The 25,076-nt window shown below is 54.0% G+C and overlaps 2 protein-coding genes across 2 annotated transcripts; both read left to right on the plus strand.

Annotated features, from left to right (window-relative positions):
* The first annotated feature begins 1,558 nt into the window (after window positions 1-1,558).
* On the plus strand, window positions 1,559-6,056 carry LOC114810024 (interferon-induced transmembrane protein 3-like). The gene is made up of 2 exons (XM_029059310.2): window positions 1,559-1,772; window positions 5,424-6,056. The coding sequence occupies exons 1-2, from the start codon at window positions 1,605-1,607 to the stop codon at window positions 5,592-5,594; spliced, it is 339 nt and encodes a 112-aa protein (XP_028915143.1). The 5' UTR covers window positions 1,559-1,604; the 3' UTR covers window positions 5,595-6,056.
* Window positions 6,057-11,276: 5,220 nt separating this feature from the next.
* On the plus strand, window positions 11,277-22,292 carry LOC100092019 (interferon-induced transmembrane protein 5). The gene is made up of 3 exons (XM_039911348.1): window positions 11,277-11,508; window positions 18,010-19,225; window positions 21,518-22,292. Exons 2-3 carry the CDS (start codon window positions 19,040-19,042, stop codon window positions 21,728-21,730), a joined length of 399 nt encoding a protein of 132 aa, XP_039767282.1. The 5' UTR covers window positions 11,277-11,508; window positions 18,010-19,039; the 3' UTR covers window positions 21,731-22,292.
* Window positions 22,293-25,076: the final 2,784 nt, after the last annotated feature.

Here is a 25,076-nt window from a genome sequence, read left to right on the forward strand (position 1 = left end):
GGGAGAGTTGAAGAAGGGGCAAGAGCGGGGCGGCACTGAGGAGGGGCAGGGGAGATTTTAGAACGATAACATCTGATAGTTTCAATTTTCTTAAGTAGATGGCCGGGTCACTGGGGCCAATTGATGGGGGAGGCAGTGGAGCAGGGGTCTTGAGGAGGCAGTTTAATGTCTGGAATGACTGGCGGGGGCGATGGGCATGGGTGTCAGTAAAGGCGGAGAAATAATTTTGCCAGGCAGGGGAGAGGGCAGAGTTAAAGCACTCAAAGATAAACTTGAAGTGGAAAAGTTCGGCCCGATATCTAGATTTTCATCAGCAGCACTCTGTGGCTTGTGCGCTACAGCAAAAGAGGCAGACTGTGGAGTTGATCCGGGGCTGTGGGTTAGTGACTGGTACGAGATCGGCAAAGGATTGGGGGGGCGAGTGACTTGAGTTCGGTAGAGAGGGTGGTGTTGAGAGAGTCAATTTGCTCATCGAGGGAAGGTAGTTTGGGTATGGAGGCTAAGTGGGGCATGATGAGTTGAGGTCAATTGGATGGGGTCAAAAGATCGGAGGTCTGTGTGGGGGAAAGAGAACAGATTTACAGGGAGGAGGTGTGTGGGAGAGAAGGGAAGTGAGGAGGTTGTGGGCAGAGAGAGGGACTTCAGAGTTGGTGGGAGGAGAGATTGTGCAGTGGCAGGGGATGATGAGGTCGAGTGAGTGTCCAAGTGGGTGAGTGGGCGAGGTGGGGTGGAGCAGGAGGTCAGCGGAGTTGAGGAGTGATAGAAGGCGGCCAGAGGAAGGGTCATTAGGAACATCTTGGAGAAGCAGCGTGGCCTAGTGGCAAGAGCCCGGGCCTGGAAGTCAGAGGTCGTGGATTCTAATTCCAGCTCCGCCACTGGTCTGCTGTGTGACTCTGGGCAAGTCACTTAGCTTCTCTGTGCCTCAATTACCTCATCTGTAAAATGAGGATTGAGACTGTGAGTCCCACGTGGGACAATTTGATTTCCTTGTATCTATCTACCCTGGTGCTTAGAACAGTGTTTGGCACATAGTAAGTGCTTAACAAATACCATCATCATCATCATCATATCCAAGTCTCCAAGGATCACTGTGGGCACAGAGAAAGAGAGAAGGAAAGCGAGAAAGGGATCTGGCCTGATGGATAGAACACGGGCCCGGGAGTCAGAAGGTCACGGGTCCTAATCCCGGCTCTGCGGCTTGTCTGCTGTGTGACCAGGGGCAAGTCGGTGAACTTCGCTGTGCCTCAGTTACTTCATCTGTAAAACTGGGATTAAGACTGTGAGCCCCAAGTGGGACACGGACCCATTCTTGTGTCCACCCCACCGCTTAGTAGGGTGCCTGGCACATTAAAAAAAAAAAAGACGACTCAATGGACTGGTCCCAGCCCTACCCTTCTAGACGATAAGCTCACTGTGGGCAGGCAATCCGTCCGTCTGGTCCCGGGGGGCGAGGAACCCAAGAGTCCGGAGAGGAAAGGGAATTGAGGGGCGGGGCGTTTCCCGCCCCCCGCCCCCCGCCCCGCCCCAGGCTGAGCCTCGGGGCCCTCGGCCACCCCGCTCCCCCAGTCAGTGCCGAGTCCGGTCCGGTGTCGTCCGGTCGTGCCATGTCGGAGTGCACGGTGATCGCCATGAGCGGGGTGTCCGGCCCCCCGGAGAAGGGTGCCCGGACCCCCTCCCCACCCCGGGACTTCCTGCTCTTCTCCTTCTTCAACCTGCTGCTGCTGGGGAACCCCTGCTGCCTCGGCTTCGCCGCCCTCGTCTACTCCGTCAAGGTGCCGGGGGGTGGGGGGCGCGGGCCGGCCCGGGTCCCCCCACCCGAAAGGATGACTCCTCCTCCCCCGTCCCCTCCGCACGGCTGCTCCGACCCCCGGCACGGGGCTGGGGGCCGCCCCCGGCCCGCCCTGGACCGGACCGGGGGAGGAAGGACCGGACAAGGACCGAACAGGGGAAGGGAGGACCGGACAGCGGAAGGCAGGAGCGGACCGCCGAAGGACTGGACCCGGGAAGGAGGGACAGGACCGGGGAAGGAAGGACCGGACAGGGGAAGGACTGGACCCGGGAAGGAGGGACAGGACCGGGGAAGGACTGGATCGGGAAAGGAAAGACCGGACAGGGAAAGGAAGGACCGGACAGGGGAAGGACTGGACCCGAGGAGGAGGAACAGGACCGAGGAAGGACCGGACCGGGAAGGGAAGGACCGGACAGGGGAAGGAAGGACCGGACCGGCCGCCGAGGAAGGGTCGGGTGGTCAGTGGGGTAGGTCTGAAGCATCCGCTGGGGTGGGACCAGAGGGTCGGGCTGGGGAGGAGCAGGAGGGTCCGCCGGGGTAGGATGGGAAGATCTGGAGGCCAGGACCGGGGGGTCCGCGGGCGTAGGATCGGGAGTGGTCAGCGTGGGTAGGATCGGGGTGGTCAGCGGGGGTAGGATCGGGGTGGTCAGCGGGGCAGGTCCGGGATCCGCGGGGTTAGGTCCGGGGGGTCCGCAGGGGTGAGATCGGGGGTGGTCAGCGGGGCAGGTTCTGGGGGATCCTAGGGGGTAGGGTCGGGGTGGTCAGCGGGGGTAAGATCGGGGGTGGTCAGCGGGGCGGGTCCTGGGGGTCGGCGGGGATAAGATCGAGGTGGTCAGCGGGGGTAAGATCGGGGGTGGTCAGCGGGGCGGGTCCTGGGGGTCGGCGGGGGTGGGATCGGGGTGGTCGGCGGGGGTGGGATCGGGGTGGTCAGCGCGGCGGGTCCGGGGGTCCTCGGGGCCGGAGGTGTGAACTGCGGGGCCTGAGCTCCCCCTGGAGGCTCTTGGAGTCCTGCCCGCCGCCCTGCACCGACCACCTCCTACCCCTCCCCGACCCTCCCTGACCTCTCCCCGACCCTCCTTGACCCGCCCCGATCCCTCCCCGACCCTCCCCGGGGTCACGCGGGCCACCCCGGACAGCCGTCTGTCCACGGGATCCCTCCCATCCAGCCCCCGGGCCGCCCGGGCCGCCGCTGGGATCCCAGCAAGGCCGAGCCTCGGCCCCGACACCTGCTAAGCACCCCGCGCCTCCCTCCCAGGCCCTCGACAAAACGGACATTTGGGGTCACCCCTAATGATAATCATTATGGTACATTAATAATAACGTTGGTGTTCGTTAAGCGCTCACTATGTGCCGAGCAGTGTTCTAAACACCGGGGTAGGTACAAGGTCATCGGGGTGTCCCCCGTGGAGCTCCCAGTCTCCATCCCCATTTTACAGATGAGGTAACTGAGGCCCAGAGAAGTTAAGTGGCTTGCTCAAGGTCACCCAGCTGACAAGTGGCAGAGCTGGGATTAGAACCCATGACCTCTGACTCCCAAGCCCGGGCTCTTTCCACCGAACCTTTACTAGGTGCCAAGCACTGTTCTAAGCGCTGGGGTAGATACAAGGTCATCAGGTTGGACCACAGTCCATGTCCCACATGGGGCTCACACTCTTATCCCCATTTTACAGATGAGGTACTGAGGCCCAGAGAAGTGAAGTGACTTACCCAAGATCACACAGCAGAAGGGAGACAGAGCTGGGATTTAGTACAGTGTTCTGCACACAGTAAGCGCTCAATAAATACGATCGAATGAATGAATGAACCCTAAGCCCGGGTTCTATCCACCAAGCCACACTGCTTCTCACTAACCCAGCCACTCTCCCGCCCCTCCTCACCACTCTCACCCCCTGACCCAAATCCAAGCCCCTGCTGTGGCCCTTCGGGGTGGAGGCGGGGCATTTGGGAGTCACCGGGTGGCTGGACTGGAGAAGTTGTTGGGACTGGTATTTATAAAGCACTTACTGAGTGCCAGGCGCTGTACTAAGCGCTGGGGTAGACACAAGCAAATCGTGTTGGACACAGTTCCTGTCCCACGTGGGGCTCACAGTCTCAATCCCCATTTTACAGATGAGGTCACTGAGGCTCAGAGAAGTGATTTGCCCAAAGTCACACTGCAGACAAGTGGCAGAGACGGGATTAGAATCCATGACCCTCTGACTTCCAGGCCCCGTGCTCTATCCATTACGCCGTGCTGCTGCTCAGTGGAAGTTGTCCCAGGTCACACAGTCATCCTTAGAGAAGCGGTGTGGCCTGATGGATAGAGCACGGGCCTGGGAGTCCGAAGGAAGTAGGTTCTAATCCCTGCTCTGCCACTTGTCTGCTGTGTGAATTTGTGCTTGTCACCTCATTTCTCTGGGCCTCAGTTACCTCATCTGTAAAACAGGGATTCCTCTCTCCAGATCGCACCTGGAGAGTTTCCAGTCCTCTTCCAGGCTCGGCTATGGGAGGGTGAGGCAAGCAGAGGCAGACCCATTCCATTCCTAGCTTGGGCAGCGGCTAGAGTGAAAAGCGATCTGCTACAAGTCCAAACTCACCCATGCCGGGAAGCAGCGGCACGTGAAAGGATCAAGGGCGGAGATTCAAGTTTACTGCTCGGAAGAAGGCAGCGGTAAACCACTTCCCCATTTTTACCAAAAAAGCTCTGTGGATCCACTATCAGAACAACTGCAGACGAAGGTGGGGCGTTCTGGGAAAAATGTGTCCATGCAGTTGCCATGGTAGGACAGGATTCGACAGCCTAAAAGAAGACAAAATAGGGATTAAGGCTATGAGCCTTATGTGGGACAGGAACTGTGTCCAACTCAATAACCTGTAGCTTCTCCAGCGCTTAGTACTGTGCCTGCCACATACTAATCATTTAACAAATACCATTATTTTATTATTATTACTATTATCATGTCTCCCATGCCAAGGGTCTGAGGTCATGGATGCTGCCTGGGAGGCGGAGGGGAATCTGGCACAGACCCCCTTTCCCCAAGGCCAACGGGGCCCACCGCCAACCCCAGGCAAGGGAAGCCACATGGCCTAGTGGCTAGAGCCCAAGCCTGGGAGTCAGAAGTCCCAACCCCGCTACTTATCCGCTCTGTGACTTCGGGCAAGCCACTTCACTTCTCTGTACCTCAGTTCCCTCCTCTGCAAAATGGGGATTAAGACGGTGAGCCCCATGCGGGACAGGGACTGTGTCCAACCTGATCTATCATCGCTTAGAACAGTGCTTGACACCTAGTAAGTGCTCAACAAGTACCATAACAAATGCCCTAATTGGGGGCTGGGGGGATCCGGAGCAGAACCCCCACCCCAAGTCCAGGGGGGTCCCCAGCCAGCCCTAGGCCAAGACTCCACAGGGCTTGTGTCCAATCCGATTTCCTCGTAGCCACCCCAGCGCTTAGTTCAGTCCGGCACGCAGTAAATGTTTAAGAACTCCCATAATAACTATCATTACTAGAGGGGCCCCCAAGGCAACCCGGGACCCCAAAGACCCATAGCTGTGATGAATTCAGGGTGGGCGCCACCCCGCCCGCCCATCGCGGCTCCCCGGGGCTGGGGGTGTCTTTCTGACTGGCTCCGTCCTCCCCGTCGCCCCTCCCACCAGGCTCGGGACAGGAAGGTCACGGGAGACGTGCTGGGCGCGCAAAGTTACGGCTCCACGGCCAAGTGGCTGAACATCTGGGCGCTGCTGCTCAACCTGCTCGTGCTCATCGTGATGCTGGTGTTGTTCTTCATGGTCGTCTTGCCCAAGATGAAGGACAGCTTGGCCCAATAGCGCTCACCGACCCGTCCCAGAAGACTCCGCGCCGGCTGGGGCAGTCCACTGCAGCCCGCTCCCCGGGGCCGCCCGGCCCCGCTGGTTCCGCGTGGCATTCTCATGTGGCTCGCAGCGGGCACTGTCCCAGGCCCAGGCCAACTGGCCACTTTCTCTTCCTACACTCCGGGCCCAGCTGGGCCCCTTCCATTTCCTCCCACCTTAACCCGGTCGAGGGTCCACCGTCATAACTGACCTCTTGCTCTCCGCTCTGCCCAGTGGCCTATCCCGTCCTTTCCGGCTTGTTATGGGCAGGGACCGTGTCCGCTAATTCTTTTGTACTATACTCTCCCAAGTGCTTAGAACGGTTCTCTGCACACAGTAAGTGTTCAATAAATACCACTGATTGATTGACTGACTGATTGAACGGGGGGTGGGAAGGGCTGGGTCCAAATGAACCGATTAAAATGTATGGGAAACCTAGGGGTCTTGGTGAACCTTCCTTGGTGGTCCTTACCCTATGGGTGTGTGGTGGGGGGGATACATGTGGTGAGGAGGGGGCGAGGGAGACATGGGACACCCTTAGAGGGGCTAGCATTAGGGTCAGGGCTGCAGGACACACAGACACACACAATCATGGGGAAGCAGCATGGCTTAGTGGAAAGAGCCCAGGCTTGGGAGTCAGAGGACATGGGTTCTAATCCCAGCTCCGCCACTTGTCTGCCGTGTGACCATGGGCAAGCCGCTTAACTTCTCTGTGCCTCCGTTACCTCATCTGGAAAATGGGGATTAAAACTGTGAGCCCCACGTGGGGCAACCTGATTACCTCGTATCTATCCCAGTGCTTAGAACAGTTAACAGTAAGGTTAACAAATGCCATAATAAAAAAAATAAGAATAATAATAACACACATCTGTCATTTTAATATCTCTCCCTTTAGGTTGTAAGCTCACTGTGGGCAGGGAATGTGTCTGTTTATTGTTATATCATCCTCTCCCAAGTGTTTAGTATAGTGCTCTGCACTGTAAGTGCTCAATAAATACAAAGAATGAATGAATGAACGAACACACCCGGGGCACAGAGTTGAGTTAATTAAATGCTCCCTTTATTCACCCCCTCATTCATTCAGTCAGTCGTATTTATTGAGCCATTACTGTGTGCACAGCATTGTACTAAGCGCTTGGGAGAGTGCAATACAATAATAAACAGACATATTCCTACCCACAATGAGCTTATGGCCTGATTGGGGGGGGGGGTACAGAGATTAATAGAAATATATCAGTGACAGATTTGGACATAAGTGTTGTGGGGCTGGGAGTGGGGGATGAATAAAGGGAGCGAGTCAGGATAAGGACTTAGTTTGGGAAGGCCTCCTGGAGGAGATGTGTCTTGAATAAGGCTTTGAAGAGGTCAGTAACTGTCTGTTGGATTTGAGGAGGGAGGGTGTTTCAGGTGTAGAGGGGGAGCTAACCCAGAACCCTCTGAATGGGGCAGAGGGAGGTGTCCATCCCTTTCTTTGTGCAGTCTGAGAGGGCTTCTTGGAGAGGCTGGGTCTAGAAGGTGAGGAGGGAAGAGTGTAAGCTTGGTGTGGGCAGGGAATGCGTCTGTTATATTGTTGAGCTGTCCTCTCCCAAGCTCGTAAACGCTCAATAAATACGTTCGATCGATTGAAACCTCACTGACAAGGGCAGGGAGTGGCTCCAGGAAAGCCCCCACAGAGAATGAATCCCCTCTTTCCTGATCCTCTCTAAACTATAAACTCCTTGTGGGCAAGGAATGTGTCTATTACATTGTTGTGCTGTCCTCTCCCAAGCACGTAGTACAGTGCTCTGCACACGGTAAACGCTCAATAAATATGATCGATCGATTGAAGCCTGGCTGACGAGGACAGGGGGTGGTCCCAGGAAAGCCCCCAAAGCAAATGAGCCTCCTTTTTCCTGACCCCCTCTAGGCAGTAAGCTCCTTGTGGGCAGGGAATGTGTCCGTTTATTGTTCTATTGTCCTCTCCCAAGACCTTAGTACAGTGCTCTGCACACACTAAGTGCTCAATAAATACGAATGACTAACTGACTAACCCTCCCCTCCCTCTGATGTTTCTGATCCTGGGCTGTGGCTCCCCTAGTTTCATCTCTGACGTCCCGGCAGGCCCCACCCCGACCCCCCACGGTCCCCAACATTTGCAGGGCGAAAGGGCATGTGGTCGGGAGTGAGACGGGGCCCATTGGCTCCTCTCAGGGAGGGAGCTCCGGGCCAACTCCAAAACGGGGAGCAGGGCTGGTGTCCCCGGCCGGGGAAGGTGAGGAGGGACCCTGCCCCACCTGTCCGGGAGGAGGCCTGGCTCTCTCAGGATGGTTGGTCCGTAGAGGGGCCTGGGAGTCAGAAGGACAACCACAAGGCAACGACTCTCCTCAGGGGGGTGTCCTGTCATGTTCCCTGTCGCTCCACCTTCCCCTCTAGGCAGTAAGTCAGTCATTCGTATTTACTGAACACTTAGTGTGTGCAGAGCACTGTACTAAGCGTTCTCTCCAAAACAGAGCTCCTTATCTTCCCACCCAAACCCCGTCCTCCCCCTGACTTTCCCCTCACTGTAGACAGCACCACCATCCTTCCCGTCTGAAAAGTCCATAACCTTGGCCTTATCCTTGACTCCTCTCTCTCATTCAAACCACATATTCAAGCTGTCACCAAATCCTGTCTTTCTCATCTTCACAACATGGCTAAAATCCACTCTTTCTTCTCCATCCATACTGCTTCCACGATAATTCATTCACTCATCCGATCCCACCCGGATGACCGCATCAGCCTCCATTCTGACCTTCCAGCCTCCTGTCTCTCCCCACTCCAATCCATATTTCATGCCCGGATCATTTTTCTACAAAGATGTTCTGGACACATAACTCCACTCCTCAGAAAACTCCAGCGGTTGCCCACTCACCTTCCGTATCAAACAGAAATTCCTCTCCATTGTCTTTAAAGTCCTCCATCACCTTGCTCCCCTCCTACCTCATCTCGCTTCTCTCCTTCTACAACCCAGCCCTCACACTTTGCTCCTCTAGTGTTAACCTTCTCACCGTGCCTCCATCTCTCCTGTCTCGTTGCCAACCCCTACTCCACATCCTGCAACACCCTCCTCTAATAATAATAGCATTTGTTAAGCCCTTACTATGTGCCAGGCGCTATACTAAGCACTGGGGTGGATAAAAGCAAACCCAGTTGGACGCAGTCCCTTGACCCACATGGGGCTCACTGTTTCCATCCCCATTTTACAGATGAGGTTACTGAGGCACAGAGAAGTGAAGTGACTAGCCCAAGGTCACACAGCCAAGTGGAGGTGTCAGAATTAGAACCCGTGACCTTCTGACTCCCAGGCTCGTGCTCTATACACTACATCATGCCACTTCCCATGCTGCTCCTCTAAGCCAACAGACAGCCACTCTCCCCCACGTCAGAGCCTTATTTCAGGCCCATTTCCTCCAAGAGGGCTTCCCAGACTAAGACCCACGTTTCCTCATCTCCCACTCTCTTCTGCGTCACCCTGACTCGCTCCTTTTGCTTTTCCCCACTCCCAGCCCCACAGCACTTATGTCCATATCTGTCATTTTATTTATTTGTACTGATGTCTGTCTCCCCCAATCTAGACTGGGAGCTCGTTATGGGCAGGGAATGTCGCCGTTTACTGTTGTACTTTCCCAAGAGCTTAGTACAGTGCTCTGCACACAGTAAGCACTCAATAAATACTACTGAATGAATGAACTGGGAGAGGATGATTTAACGGACACATTCACTGCCCACAATGAGCTGACAATCTAGAGGGGAAGACAGACATGAATAGGAATGAATAAATAACGGATATGCACGAACGTGGTGTGGGGCTGGGAGGGGGATGAATAAAGGGAGCAAATCAGGGTGACGCAGAAGAGAGTGAGAGAAGAGGAAAGGAGGGCTTAGTCAGCGAAGGCCTCTTGGAGGAGGTGAGCCTTCAATAAGGCTCTGAAGGGGGAGGGAGTGTTGTTATCTCTGGGATTTGAGGAGGGATGGCGGTCCAGCCAGAGGCAGGACGTGAGCGAGAGGTAGGAGGTGAGATAGACGAGATGGAGGGACAGCGAGAAGGTCGGCATTAGAGGAGCGAAGGATGCGGGCTGGATTGCAATCGATCGGTAAGGTGAGGTAGGAGGGGGCAAGGTGATGGATGGCTTTAAAGGAGGCGTTTCTGTTTGATGTGGAGGTGAATGGGTAACCACTGCAGGGTCTTGAGGAGAGGGGAAACAAAAACCTATCTACCAACTCTGTTGTATCACACTCTGCCAAGCGCTTAGTATAGCGCTCTGCACACAGCGCTCAATAAACAGCATTGACTGAATGACACTGCATTTTTTAATGGCATTTGTTAAGCACTTAGTAAGTGCCAGGCACCGTACTAAGTGCAGGGGTAGTAGATACGAGCTAATCAGGTTGAACACTGTCCATGTCTCAAGTGGGGCTCACGGTCTTAAACCCCATTTTACAGATGGAGTAACTGAGGCCCAGAGAAGCGAAGTGACTTGCCCAAGGTCACAAAATAGACAAGTGGCAGAGCCGCAACTAGAACCCAGATCCTCTTACTCCCAGGACTCGGCTCTACCCACAAGGCCACGCTGCTTCTCACTGCTTCTCCGGCCCGGATGCCACATTCCCTGTTCCAAGGGCATGTCCCACACCCCGACGTCACGCTCTCGGCCTCCACGCTGTACCCCCCACTGTGACATCACGGACCCCGCTCTGACATCACGCTCTCCATCTCGACGGCTCGTTTCCGCCCCACGTCACTTTCCCCCCGACGCCACGCTCTCGTTCTCGACGCCGAGCCCCCCAACTGTCGTCACGCTCTCGTCCTCAACAGCTGGTTCCCTCGACGTCAAGTCCTGCTCCCCAACGTGACCCTTTCTGTCCCGAAGCCGCGCCCCTCCATCCGACGTCACGCTCTGCGTCCCGACGTCCCGTTCCCCCAGACGTCACGCTCTCCGTCTCGTCGGTTGGTTTCCCCCTGACGTCACGGTCCCAGTCCCGAAATCGCGACTCTCCGTCTTGACGTCTTCCCCCGTGACATCCTGTCGAGGCAGGCTGATTCCCCCCACCCCCGATGTCCCGCTCCCCTTCCCGACGTCACACCCTCCATCTCGACGGCTGGTTTTCCCTTCTGACATCACGGCCCGCTTCCCAACATCACGCCTTCCATCTCGACGGCTGGTTTCCCCCACGACGTCACGGTCCCCTTCCCGACGTCACGCTCTGCGTCTCGACGGCTGGTTTTAGCCCCCGACGTCAAATGTCCCCTTTCCCAACATCACGCTCTCCGTCTCGACGGCCGGTTTTCCCTCCCGATGTCACGGCCCGCTTCCCGACCTCACACTCTCTGCCTCGACGGCTAATCCCCTCCCGACGTCACGCTCTCCATCTCGACGACTGGTTTCCCCCCCAGACGTCACAGCCCGCTTCCCGACATCACGCTCTCTGCCTCGACGGCTGATTCCTCCCCTCCCCGACGTCACTCCCTCCATCTCAACGGCTGGTCCCCTCCCCCCGACGTCAAGGCCCTCTACACTACGTCACGCTCTCCTCCTCCGTTCGTCCCCCCTCCCCCCGCCCTGACGTCACGGTCCCCTCCCCTCCCCCCCCGTCTCGTGCCCCCGGGGGAAACGGTCCCACTGGGACCCCCCCCTCCCGCCCCCGTCCCCAGGACCGACCCCAATTGGCCATCCCTTTGTCCGGCCGGACCCCGAGGGGGTCCCCAACCCCTCCACCCCCAAAGCGCAGCTGACCTCGGAGTGACCCCGGGGTGCAGGACCAGCTCCCCATCCCATTGCTCCCGGAGCCTCCAACGGCCCCCCGACCCCCGACCCCTGACCCCTGCCCCACCCCCCGGCTCCTGCGGGAGGAGAGAGGAAGCCAGAGGGGGGTGAGCGACCTACAGCCCCCTCCTCACCCTGCCCCTCCAGCCTAACCCCCCCTTGGAAACGTTGGCCTGCCCTGCTCTGCTCCCCTCCTCCGGTCTCTGCTTCTCCCTCCCTTTTACCCCTTCTGCCTCCTCCTCCCAGCCCCTAATCAATCCATCCGTCCATCAGGGCTATTTACTGAGCGCTCACTGTTTGCGGAGTAAGCGGCGAGAATCCCCTCCAAACCTCTGTTCTTTCCCGCTCACTCTATCCTCCTCTGGAAAGCTCCTCTATTATTCCAAGCGCTTAGTACAGCGCTCTGCACATAGTAAGCACTCAGTAGAGGCGACTGAATGAATTAGCAGCGTGGCTTAGTGGAAAGAACCCGGGCTTGGGAGTCAGAGGTTGTTGAGTTCTAATCCTAACTCCACCACTTATAATAACAATAATAATAATAATAATGTTGGTATTTGTTAAGCACTTACTATGTGCAGAGCACTGTTCTAAACGCTGAGGGAGATACAGGGTCATCGGGTTGTCCCATGTGAGGCTCATAGTCTTCATCCCCATTTTACAGATGAGGTAATTTAGGCACAGAGAAGTTAAGTGACTTGCCCACAGTCACATAGCTGACAAGTGGCAGAGTCTGGATTCGAACCCATGACCTCTGACTCCCAATCCCGTGCTCTTTCCACTGAGCCACGCTGCTTCTCTATCACTTATCAGCTGGGTGACTGGGCAAGACATTTAACTTCTCTCTCGGTGCCTCAATTACCTCATTTGCAAAGTGGGGATTAAGACTGTGAGCCCCACATAATAATAATGTTGGTATTTGTTAAGCGCTTACTATGTGCAGAGCACTGTTCTAAGCGCTGGGGTAGACACAGGGGAATCAGGACGTCCCACGTGGGGCTCACAGTCTTCATCCCCATTTTACAGATGAGGGAACTGAATTTAATTAATGTTGGGATTTGTTAAGCGCTTACTATGGGCCGAGCACTGTTCTAAGCGCTGGGGTAGACATAGGGGAATCAGGTTGTCCCACGTGGGGCTCACAGTTTTCATCCCCATTTTACAGATGAGGGAACTGAGGCACAGAGAAGTTAAATGACTTCTTAACTTCTCATGAGCCCTGACTCCAAAGCCCGTGCTCTTTCCACTGAGCCACGCTTCCAAAGCCCAGGCTCTTTCAACCTGATTACCTTGGATACCTGATTATCTTGGATCTACCCCAGCGCTTAGAACAGTGCTTGGTGCTTAGTAAGCACTTAACAAACACCATCATTAATTAATTTGGTAGCTCCCCGTGTAGAGAAGCAGCGTGGCGCAGTGGAAAGAGCACGGGCTTTGGAGTCAGGGTTCATGAGTTCGAATCCCAGCTCTGCCACTTGTCAGCTGTGTGACTGTGGGCAAGTCACTTCACTTCTCTGGGCCTCAGTTCCCTCATCTGTAAAATGGGGATTAAGACTGTGAGCCCCAAGTGGGACAACCTGATTCCCCTGTGTTTACCCCAGCGCTTAGAACAGTGCTCTGCACATAGTAAGCGCTTAACAAATACCAACATTATTATTATTACCTCATCTGGAAAATGGGGATTAAGACTGTGAGCCCCACGTGGGACAACCTGATGACTTTGTATCTACCTTAGTGCTTAGAACAGTGCTTGGCACATAGTAAGCGCTTAACAAATATCATCATTATTATTCTTATCATTATTACTGATATATTTGTTAAGCACTTAGTATGTATCAAGCACTGTTCTGAGCAATGGAATAGATAAAAGTTAATCAGGTTGGACACAGTCCCTGACCCACATGGGGCTCTCAGTCTAAACTGGGAGCTCACATTCCCATGGATTCAATAATAATATTTGTTAACCACTTATTATGTGCCAAGCACTTTACTAAGTGTTAGGGTGGATACAATATAAGCTGAACAATCAATGGTATTAATTAAGCAATCTAAACAATCTAAACGTGGGGCTCACGTTCAATCAATCAATAGTATTTACTGAGTAATGACTGGTGCAGAGCACTGTACTAAGCTGTGGGAGCTCCTCAAACCTGTTCTGGATTCTCTTTCCCTCTCGCTCTATCCTCCTTTAGGGTGCCCATAAGCTCTCATTATTATTGTGAAGCATCGTGGCTCAGTGGAAAGAGCTTGGGTTTGGGAGTCAGAGGTCATGGATTCGAATCCAGGCTCTTCCACTTGTCTGGCTCGGTGGAAAGAGCACGGGCTTTGGAGTCAGAGGTCATGGGTTCGAACCCCGGCTCGGCCACTTATCAGCTGTGTGACTTTGGGCAAGTCACTTAACTTCTCGGTGCCTCAGTTACCTCATCTGTAAAATGGGGATTAAGACTGTGAGCCCACGTGGGACAACCTGAATGCCCTGTGTCTACCCCAGCGCTTAGAACAGTGCTCGGCACATAGTAAGCGCTTAGCAAATACCAACATCATTATTATTATTATTATTATTGTTGTTAAGCGCTTGGCATGTGTCAAGCACTGTTCTAAGCAATGGGGTATATACAAGTCAATCAGATCAGACACAGTCCCTGTCCCACATGGGGCTCACAGTCTAAACTTGGAGCTCACATTTCCATGACTTCAACTACCTATTCTATGCAGATAATAATAATAATAATATTCATTAACCACTTACTACATGCCAAGCACTTTACTAAGTGCTGGGGTAGAAACAATATAAACTGAACAATCAGTGATATTAATTGAGCACTTGCTACGTATACTCTGCTAAGCACTTGGGAGAGTACAGTACAACAGAATTGGTGGACACATTCCCTGGCCACAACGAGCTTACAGTCTGGAGGGGGAGAGAGACATTAATATAAATCAGTAAATATATATGTACAAATTATGTTATTTGTTAACATAACAAACTGTTAACTGTTCTAAGTGCTGGGGCAGATGCAAATTAATCAGGTCATACACAATCCCTGTTCCACATAAGGCTCACATTCCCATGGCTTCAATCACCTCCTCTTGTGGAAAATAATAACGATAATAGTCTTTTTTTAAAATCCTGTCCAGTCAGCTTTCACATCGCTAAAATCCACCCTTTCCTCTCCATCCAAACTTCTACCGTGTTAATCCAAGCACCTAACCTATCCTGCCTTGATGACTCTATCAGCCTCCTTGCTGACCTCCCTGCCTCCCATCTCTCCCCACTCTAGTCCTTACCTCACTCCGCCTCCCGGATCGTTTTTGTACAAAAAATGTTCAGGCCGTGTTTTCGCTCTCCTCAAGAACCCCCAGTGGTTGGCCATCCACCTCCACATCAAACGGAAACTCCTCACCGTTGGCTTCAAAGCCCTCAATCTCCTCACCCCCTCCTACCTCACTTGACTTCTCTCCTACTCCAACCCGGCCTTCACACCTGTCTCCTCTCATGCCAACCTTCTCCCTGCACCTCAATCTCATCTATCTCGCCACCGACCTTTCACTCATGTCCCGCCTCTGGCCTGGAACCCTCTCCCTCTTCATATCTGATAGACAATGACTCTTCCCACCTTCAAAGTCTTACTGAAGGCCCATCTCCTCCCAGAGGCCTTCCCTGACTAAGCCCTCATTCTCTCGTCTCCCGCTCTCTTTTGCATCACCGTGATTTGCCCCCTTTATTCACCCTCCCTCAGCCCCACAGCAAATCCATACAATCTGTAATTTATTTAAAGCTACTGTCTGTCTCCCCCTCTAGAGTGTAAACTCAGTGTAGGCAGGGAAGGTGCCTACCAACTCTGTTATACTTACTGAGCCCTTACCATTTGCAGAGAACTCTGTACTAAGCACTTGGGAGAGTACAATACAACAGAGTTGGTAGATACGTTCCCTGCCCACAATCCCGACTGCCATCTGTCTGCCGTGTGACCTAGGGCAACTCACTTAACTTCTGTGCCTCGGTTACCTCATCTGTAAAACGGGGATCAAGATGGTGAGCCCCATGACGGACAAGGACTTTGTCCTACCTGATTACCTTGTATATCCACCCCAGCGCTTAGAACAGTGCTTGGCACATAGTGCTGAACAACTACAGTTATTATTATTAGTAATGAGCTCACAGCCTAGGGGGAAGACAGACATTAATAGAAATGATGGATACGGACCTAAGTGCTGTGGGGTGAATAGCAGGTGCTTCAAGGAGACAGATCCCAGGGCAAGGGCGATGCAGAAGGGAGAAGAATGGGAAAGGAGGGCTTAGTCAGGAAAGGCCTCTTGCCGGAGATGGGATTTTAGGATTGTTTTGAAGATGGGGAGTGTCGCGAGCCCCCCGGCCCCTACCGACCAGGAGCTTCCTGGACCGGGGAAGCCTCGGTGAAACGCAGGAGAGTCAAACCACACCACCGACCACCAAGGTTACTGTAAAAGCGGCGTGCCTTAGTGGAAAGAGCACAAGCCTGGGAATCAGAGGTCGTGGGTTCTAATCCCAGCTCTGCCACATGTCAGCTGTGTGACTTTGGGCAAGTCACTTCACTTCTCTGGGCCTCAGTTACTTCATCTGTAAAATGGGGATTAAGGCTGTGAGCCCCACGTGGGACAACCTGACTACAGTGTATCTTCCCCAATGCTTGACACATAGTAGGTGCTTAACAAATACCATCGTGATTATACTGTAGAAAGCTTTTTACTTAGTTTCACCAACGTGCAAGGGAGTGACACATACACACACTCACTCCTCTCCACCAAGCATCCAACACTAGTCTGCTGGTCAAGGGAGCCCGTGCTACCGATGCTTCTTCTTTCTGCTTCCAAGTGCTGCTCTCCTGCTGCTTGCTTCTTCAACGCTTTTCCTCTGCCAGCTTCCTCGTGATTCAAGACATTTTACCTGTCGTAGGTGTCGCAGCTGTGGCTCTACATGGCAGTCATTAATTGGTCCAGGCCCGTTATTGGGTAGAGTAGGGAGAGAAGGCTACGCCTCCCTCCATGATCGGCCCCCACAGGCCGGCAATCACCTGTCTCAGGTTGAGCCCATCGTTGCCTTCACCGGGCTCTTCCTCTTTGTTGTTTACAAGATCACAAACGGTCACTAATAAGGCAGCTTGCTGTGGGCAGGGAGTGGTCTGTCAGATAATAATAATGGTTTTTAATAATAATGTTGGTATTTGTTAAGCACTTACTATGTGCAGGGCACTGTTTTAAGCGCTGGGGTAGATAAAGGGTAATCAGGTTGTCCCACGTGAGGCTCACGGTTAATCCCCATTTTACAGATGAGGGAACTGAGGCCCAGAGAAGTGAAGTGACTTGCCCACAGTCACACAGCTGACAAGAGGCAGAGCCGGGATTCGAACCCATGACCTCGGACTCCCAAGCCCGGGCTCTTTCCACTGAGCCACTTGTGCCAAGCATGATTCTAAGTGCTGGCTATGAATAATAATAATGTTGGTATTTGTTAAGCGCTTACTATATGCAGAGCACTGTTCTAAGCGCTGGGGGAGATACAGGGTAACCAGATTGTCCCACGTGGGGCTCACAGAAAATCCCCATTTTACAGATGAGGGAACTGAGGCCTAGAGAAGTGAAGTGACTCGCCCACAGTCACACAGCTGACAAGTGACAGAGCCGGGATTCAAACCCGTGACCTCTGACTCCCAAGCCCGGGCTCTTGAGGATGTGGCCAAGGGGTTGGAGGCAGGTTAGATGAAGTTGAGGTACTGAAAATAATTGGTGTTAGAAGAGCAGAGTGTGGGGGCTGGATTGTAGCAGTCTGTCAGTCAATCATGTTTATTGAGCACGTACTGCGTGCAAAGCACCGTACAGAGCATTTGAGAGAGTACAATATAACAATAAATAGATACAGTCCCTGCACGTAGCTAGTTTACAGTCTAGAGCGGGGAGACAGACACTAATAGAAACAAATAAATAACAGATATGGACCTTAGGGATGCTCCACTGCTTGTCGGCTGTGTGACCCTGGGCAAGTCCTTTCACTTCTTAAGCACTCAATAAATACTGGTGAATGAATGAATGAATGAACTTCTCTGTACCTCAGTTCCCTCATCTGTATAGGATCAATCCTGTGAGCCCCATGTGGGACATGGACTGTGTCCAACCTTATTAACTTGTATCTCCCCCAGCACTTAGAATAGCGCTTGACACATAATAAGCGCTTCTTTGTTTTATGGTACTCATTAGACGTTTACTATGCATCAAACACTGTTCTAAGCACTGGGGTAGGCACAAGTTAATTGTCAGACACAGTCCCTGTCAAGCATGGGAACTTACAGTTTTAAGCGCTTAACAAATATCATTATTATTATTATTGATTTATTATAACAGCTATCAGGGAAGAGGCTGGGAGAGGAGGAGGGTTCTAATTTCTCCCCAAAGTGCTGTAGGCACCCTCTCCTCTAGACTGTAAATTCGTTGTGGGCAGGGAATGTGTCTGTTTATTGTTGTGTCGGACTCTCTCAAGCACTCAGTACAGTGCTCTGCACACTCTAAGCGCTCCATAAATACAATCGAATGAATGAAGTGCTGACCGCCCTCCTCCCCTTCCGATTTTCTCCCAGGGCGCAGCCTGAAGCATGAGGGGGGAGCTGGACATCACGTTCCACCGTAGGCGGCGGATCAAGCTGATGGACTACGCCGTGATCACGGTGGGGGTCACCCTGTTCTTCATCTTCCTGTACATGGCCATGAAGAAGCTCTGGGACATGTCCAGCAGCAAGCCTCCCTTTAACCAGTTCCCTGACCTGAACTCGACGGTCCCACACACGTGAGCCGGGCCTGCTCCCCTGCTCCCCCCGGACCCGGAGAAGAGGTGTTAAAGGGTGCCTGGGCTCGCACCCCGACTCTCACCACTTTCTCCATAGTCAGGCAGCACACCCCACCCAGAACCTGCTATCTGGCGGGGTCCCATCCGGTCCATCTTCTGGTGGAACCGGAAGCTGACATCGGTGGCGAGGTTGGGGGAGGTCCCGGCTGGGGGGTGGGAAGGGGTTCCTGGGAAGCCTGAATTCCCAAACTGGAGCGAAAGGGATCGGGAGTTGACCGGCGAGCTGGGGAAACTGTCCCCAAGGTCCAGGGAAATAAAGTGTCCTGCTTCCACAGGTAGCTGTGGCTCCTGCTGATTCCCTGACAGGGACCACCGCCCTCCTCACACACACCAGCCCCTGCCAAGCCCTTGCCCCCCACCTTGCCTCCCCACCCCACCTTTACCAGTAAATAGAGAGCAAAGAAACGGGGGGGAAGAGCCAGCATATCATGAGCGGGCCCTCACGCCCTCCTCCTGGCAGAGCGAAAGTCCACCTCTGCCCCTCTACACTTACCTCTTCTCCCTCCCTGGGCCTGGATTCCCAAATTACTAACATGGGAAGTGGGCGGGGGTCCCATGAAAGGGGTCGTGTGGACGAGGGGGGTTGGTGGGGCTGAGCGGGCCGGGCTCCGGGCCCGGGCTGAGGGTTTCCCGCTCACCACATTCAGGCGGGAGCTGTAATTTTCCGGTTATATATAGCGGGAGTAGGGGTTGGGCCCCCGGCCGGGAGGCTATAAAGGCTCGTTCCACCCTGGGCCGCTCCTGGGAGGCCGCAGCCGGAGCCCATGGACGTGTCTTATCCACGCGAGGACCACCAGCCCATGGAGCCTCACAAGCCCGCCCCCGCCCCCACGGTCATCAACATGGGGACCCCCGTCCTCCCTCGGGACCACATGGTCTGGTCCATCTTCAACACCATCTACCTGAACCTCTGCTGCTTGGGCTTTATAGCGCTGGCCTATTCTATCAAGGTAAGATTTCGGGGTTGGGTGGGTGGGAGCTAATGCCGCCCACCCCACCGGCCGATAGGGCTCCCAGTATCTCTCGATCCGGGTTTGGGGGTGGCGGGAGAATGCTGAGGCCATTTTCCCAAGGAGAACATGGCTGATGAAATTCCCGTCTTTGAGAAGCAGCCTAGCCTAGTGGATAGAGCACAGACCTGGGAGTCAGAAGGACCTGGGTTCTAATTCCAGCTCTACCACTTGTCTCTTAACTTCTCTGGGCCTCAGAGGGAACTGAGTTCCCTCATCTTTAAAATAATAATGAATAACATTGGTATTTGTTAAGCGCTTACTATGTGCAGAGCACTGTTCCAAGCGCTGGGGTAGATACAGGGTAATCAGGTTGTCTCACGTGAGGCTCACAGTTAATCCCCATTTTACAGATGAGGTAACTGAGGCCCAGAGAAGTGAAATGACTTGCCCACAGTCACACAGCTGACAAGTGGCAGAGGTGGGATTCGAACCCATGACCTCTGACTCCCAAGCCCGGGCTCTTGCCACTGAGCCACACTAATGGGGATTAAGAGTGGGAACCCTATGTGAGAAGAGGATTGTGTTCAACCCCATTACCCTGTATTTACCCTAGCGCTTAGAACAATGCTTAGCATATAGTAAGCGCTTAACAAATATCACAATTATTATTATTATTATTCTGATCCTTCCCGTTTTTCTGCTCCATGAAATGGAAACCCAACAGATCTGCTAAGTCAGCAGTTCTGGAAAAAGGTTCACCCAGGTCTGGTCGGAATTGTTAGCTAAAAGAGGGAATTATTTATGGTTTTCAATTATCCGTGATGTCCTAGCCCTGACTCCCATGATCCACTGGTAATCAATTATATTTATTGACCACTTTGTGCAGGACACTGTACTAAGCGCTCGGGAGAGTACAATACTACAATATACAGACACATTCTCTGCCCGAAGCACTCATTAAGTACCATTGATTGGTTGATTTATTGACTGCCTCCATCCTGGCATCCTGCCTCAGCAACCTTTCCCTGGGTGTGGACTTCCCCATGCCCCCTAAATCCCCAGCCTCAATCAATTATAATAATAGTGGTGGTATTTGTTAAGTGCTTACTATGTGCCAGGCACTGTACTGACCCCAGGGGTGGGTACAAGCAAATCTAGTTGGGCACAAGCCCCTGTCATTCATTCATTCATTCATTCATTCATTCAATAGTATTTATTGAGCTCTTACTATGTGCAGAGCACTGAACTAAGCGCTTGGAATGTACAATTCGGCAACAGATAGAGACAATCCCCATGTGGGGTTCGCGATCTCAATGCCCATTTGACAGATGAGGTAACCGAGGCCCAGAGAAGTGAAGTGACTTCCCCAAGGTCACACAGAAGACCAGTGGTGGAGTTGGGATCAGAACCCGTGATCTTCTGACTCCCAAGCCCAGGCTCTAGCCACTGTGCCACACGATGGTTTATTAAGTAAGCCCTTACTGTGTGCAGAGCCCTTGGCTGAGCGCTTGGGAGAGAGCCAAAGCGTAGACAAACAAGGCCCACAAGGACCTTACGACTTAGTGTACCTTGCCAACGAACAACCTCAGATGTCTTGACTGGCCCCGAGAGTCCAAGTGGCTACCGTCTTGACCGGTCCTGAGGGTCACCGTGTGCTGAGCACTGCACTGAGCGAGAATAGACAGGTGGGAATGAAACACGGGCCCTGCCCCTTGCGGGGCTCACGATCCAAGGGATGGGGTTGTGAGGTCCTTGTGGGTAGGGAACCTCTCTACCAACTCTGTCGTATTGTCCTCTCCCAAGTCCTCAGTACAGTGCTCTGCACACAATAAGTGCTCAATAAATACCATTGATAGATCAACTGACGCTCTGTTCTATAGGCAGGATGAGGCAGTGCAAATAAAAAGGCGCCTTTCGACATGAATTTATGGTTTTTCCTAACCTGCCCTGGGGCACAGCCTGTGCTAACAGCTGGGGATTGTGCATAGGGGGGTTAGGGAGGCGGTTTTGGGGGGCTCATGGGGCAGAAATGTGAGCAGCACTGGGGAGTGGGATAACGTAGGAACGCCCAGCCCCGTGGACGGGTGCCTCTGGCCTGCCGAACCTGGAAAACAGCCTAATAATAAATATAATTATTATTCTTATTATGGCATTTCTTAAGCGCTTAGTATGTGCCAAGCACTGTTCCAAGGATAACCTTGTAGATAATCCTAGGTTGGTCTCGGGGGGCTTCACTGTCCCCGACCCGTCCCTGACCCCTCTCCCTGCTCCCCTCCCCTCTCCCCCCAGGCCCGGGACCAGAAGGTGGTGGGCAACATGGCGGCCGCCCGCCACTTCGCATCCAAGGCCAAGTGCTACAACATCCTGGCCACCATGTGGACCCTGGTGCTGCCCCTGCTGCTGGTGGCCTTGCTGGTGACCGGCGTCCTGCACCTCTCCAAGCTGGCCCAGGGCTCCATGAGCTACTTCAGCGTCAAGTTCGACGAAGCCGACTACGACTAGCCCCGCCGGGGCCGCCTTCCCCAGCCCCCGCTGCGGCCCACCGCCTCCTCCCCGAGCTCGCTTCCTCCTCCCCTGCCGCGACCCCAGGAAAGGGACTGCAGAAGGAGGTCGGGGGAGGGGGCAGGAGTCCTCCAACCCGGGGGCAACCCCCGAGTCGCCCACCCGTCCGGCCCCGGGGAGGCCTCGGGGCCCTAGCACGCCCCGCGGTGTGCTGCCGACCCCCGAACTTCTTTCATCGCTTCATCCGCTGGGGCCAGGAGAGGTGAAAATAGTTCCTCTGCGGGGCAGCCCCTGGTCTTCCCCAAAGCAGACACCCACCCCACCACCCCACCACACACACAATATCTTGATCTCCCATCGCTCTCCTCACTTGGGGGAGCTGCCCAGACCTCCACCCACCTCACCTGGGGACCGAGCCTCCCTTCCCCTCCCTCCCCCGAAAGTGCGTGGCCCCGACATTTGCCCCACTGCATCCCGGGGGGGCTAGTGGGGAGGCCTCGCCCAGGTGCTTGTACTGAAGGGGCTCCCCTCGCCCATTAAACACACCCCCTGGGGAACAGAACTGTGTCGGCCTCATTCCTTGGGGGAGTGGGACACTTGGTGGTGTTTTGGGGAGGGGTCTCTGGGCCTTCTTGGATCAGGCAGGGGTTGGAGGGGCCTGGTCGGACCCAACAGACCTGAAGGAGCACCCCCCCGCATGGTTTAAGGATCCGGGGGGACACAGGCCAGAACGCTGTTGTCCAGGCAGAACGACAAGAAGTGGGACCTAGTAGAAAGAGCCCGGGCCTGGGAGTCAGAGGAACCGGGTTCTAATTCCAACTCTGCCACTTATCTGCTGTGCGACCTCGGGCGGGTCACTTCACTTCTCTGGGCCTCGGTTTCCTCATCTGTAAAATGGGGATTGAGACTGTGAGCCCCATGTGGGACAGGGACTGGGTCCGATCCAATTTTCTCTTATCTACCCCAGCCCTTAGTACAGTGCTTGGCATATAGTAAGTGCTGAATAGATACCGTTAAAAAAATAAAATAAATCCTGGTGGGGAGGGTCTGTGGCCTCCTGCTCTGGGTGAGGGAGGAACAGAAACTCCCTCTGGCCACTCCATGTCCTGACCAGGCCCAAGGTCAGGTTTCTCTGGCTAGGACCAGCTTCTTGTAGGAAGAGGGTGGGGGTGTCACCTCAGCACAGTGAACAAGATTCCCCGGGATCCCCCATTCCTCTGCCCACACACAGGGAGATCCTGGGAGTCCGTGCCCCATTCCTCTCCCAACGAGAAACTGTAAGGGCCAGAATGGGAAGAAATTGATTTAAACAGTAGTTAGAGGGATTGAGATTAGACCACAGGAAGGATCTTCTGATCAGGGATTGCTGCCCCAGTGTCCAAGTGAGGCATTCCCTTCGATGAAGAGCCCCGGAATGGGAAAGAGCGCTTGGGGGGTGGGTCATCCTGCTTGGAGGCAGAGGGCTGGTTGAAATGACCTCAGTAGGACCCCACTCGGTTGGGGGGTGCTGCGGCTTGGGCAGAAGCCGGACGGCATCCTGCAGACTCAGAGGGAGGGGAGACCACGTGGCTCAGTGGAAAGAACACGGGCTTGGGAGTCGGAGGTCATGAGTTCGAATCCCTGCTCTGCCACTTGTCAGCTGTGTGACTTTGGGCAAGTCACTTCACTTCTCTGTGCCTCAGTGACCTCATCTGTAAAATGGGGATTAACTGTGAGCCTCACGTGGGACAACCTGATTACCCTGTATCTACCCCAGCGCTTAGAACAGTGCTCGGCACATAGTAAGCGCTTAACAAATACAACATCATTATTATTATTATTATTATTACCACCAAGTCCCAGGAATGCTACGTCCCCCTGAACCCAGCTCTGGGTCACCTGGGGGCCCCCACAGACCACCACCAGGTCTGACTCCCAGACTCTTCCTCCTCCGATCCCCACTGACAGGTCAAGTGACTCCCCCTTTTTTGGCTTGCTCACCACCCCCCAAGTGGGGACACCCTGCCCCTATCGAGCAGCAGTGCGGCCTATTGGCTAGACCCCGGGCCTGGGAGTCAGAAGAACCTAGGTGCTAATCTCAGCTCTGCCACTTGTCTGCTGCGTGACCTTGGGCAAGTCACTTACATAATGAGAAGCAGCGTGACCTTGGGTAAGTCATTTACATAATGAGAAGCAGCGTGACCTAGTGGAAAGAGCCCGGGGCCCGGGAGTCAGAGGACCTGGGTTCTAATCCCAAGCTCTGCCACTTGGCTGCTGTGGGACCTGGGGCAAGTCACTTCGCTTCTCTACGCCTCAGTTCCCTCATCAGCAAAATGGGGCTTCAAACCCTGTTCTTCCTCCTATTTCAATCAATCGATCAATTGTATTTATTGAGTGCTTACTGTGTGCAGAGCACTGTATTAAGCACTTGGGCGAGTATAATAATAATAATAATAATAATGACGTCGGTATTTGTTAAGAGCTTAGTATGTGCCGAGCACCGTTCTAAGCGCTGGGGTAGATACAGGGTAATCCGGCTGTCCCACGTGAGGCTCACAGTCTTAATCCCCATTTTACAGATGAGGCAACTGAGGCACAGAAAAATTGTGACTTGCCCACAGTCACACAGCTAACAAGTGGTGGAGCCAGGATTCGAACCCATGATCTCTGACTCCCAAGCCCAGGCTCTTTCCACTGAGCCACGCTGCTTCTTGATATTACAGAGTTGACAGACACATTCCCTGCCCACATTGAGCTTACAGTATATATTAGATTGTGAACTCCATGGGAGACCTAATTCTCTTATATCTATCCCAGTGCTTAGTACAGTGTTTGGCACATAGAGCTTAACAAGCACCACAGTTATTATTATTGTTATAGGCTAAAGGAGCATATCGGTCCTACCAGAGGTCCTGCCAGCTCCCAGCCTGCCTCGGAAAAACTGATTTTTTTTTAATGGAGTCCATTAAGCGCCTACTACGTGCCAGGCACTGTATTAAGCGCTGGGATAGCTACAAGCTAATCAGGGTGCACACAGCCCATGCCTCAGGGGCTCACAGCCTGAATCCCCATTTTACAGATGAGGTAACTGAGGCCCAGAGAAGTCAAGTGACTTGCCCAAGGTCACCCAGCAGCCAAGTGGCGGAACCGGGATGAGGACCCAGGTCCTTCCGACGCCCAGGCCCGGGCTCTACCCACCAGGCCATGCCGCTTCTCCGGCGGCCAGAGGCTCCTCCCCGTTCCCCATCGGCTGGGTGACGACCCCCACCCTCTTCCCAGCTCGCTGGGTGGGTGGGCAGCTGGTGGCCGTGGGCGAGCTGGCCGGGGTCTCGCCCGCCTCCTGTGGCCTCGAGGGTGGACCCCGTGG

The sequence above is a fragment of the Ornithorhynchus anatinus genome, chromosome 3 (assembly GCF_004115215.2).
Source record: "Ornithorhynchus anatinus isolate Pmale09 chromosome 3, mOrnAna1.pri.v4, whole genome shotgun sequence".
NCBI lineage: Eukaryota > Metazoa > Chordata > Mammalia > Monotremata > Ornithorhynchidae > Ornithorhynchus > Ornithorhynchus anatinus.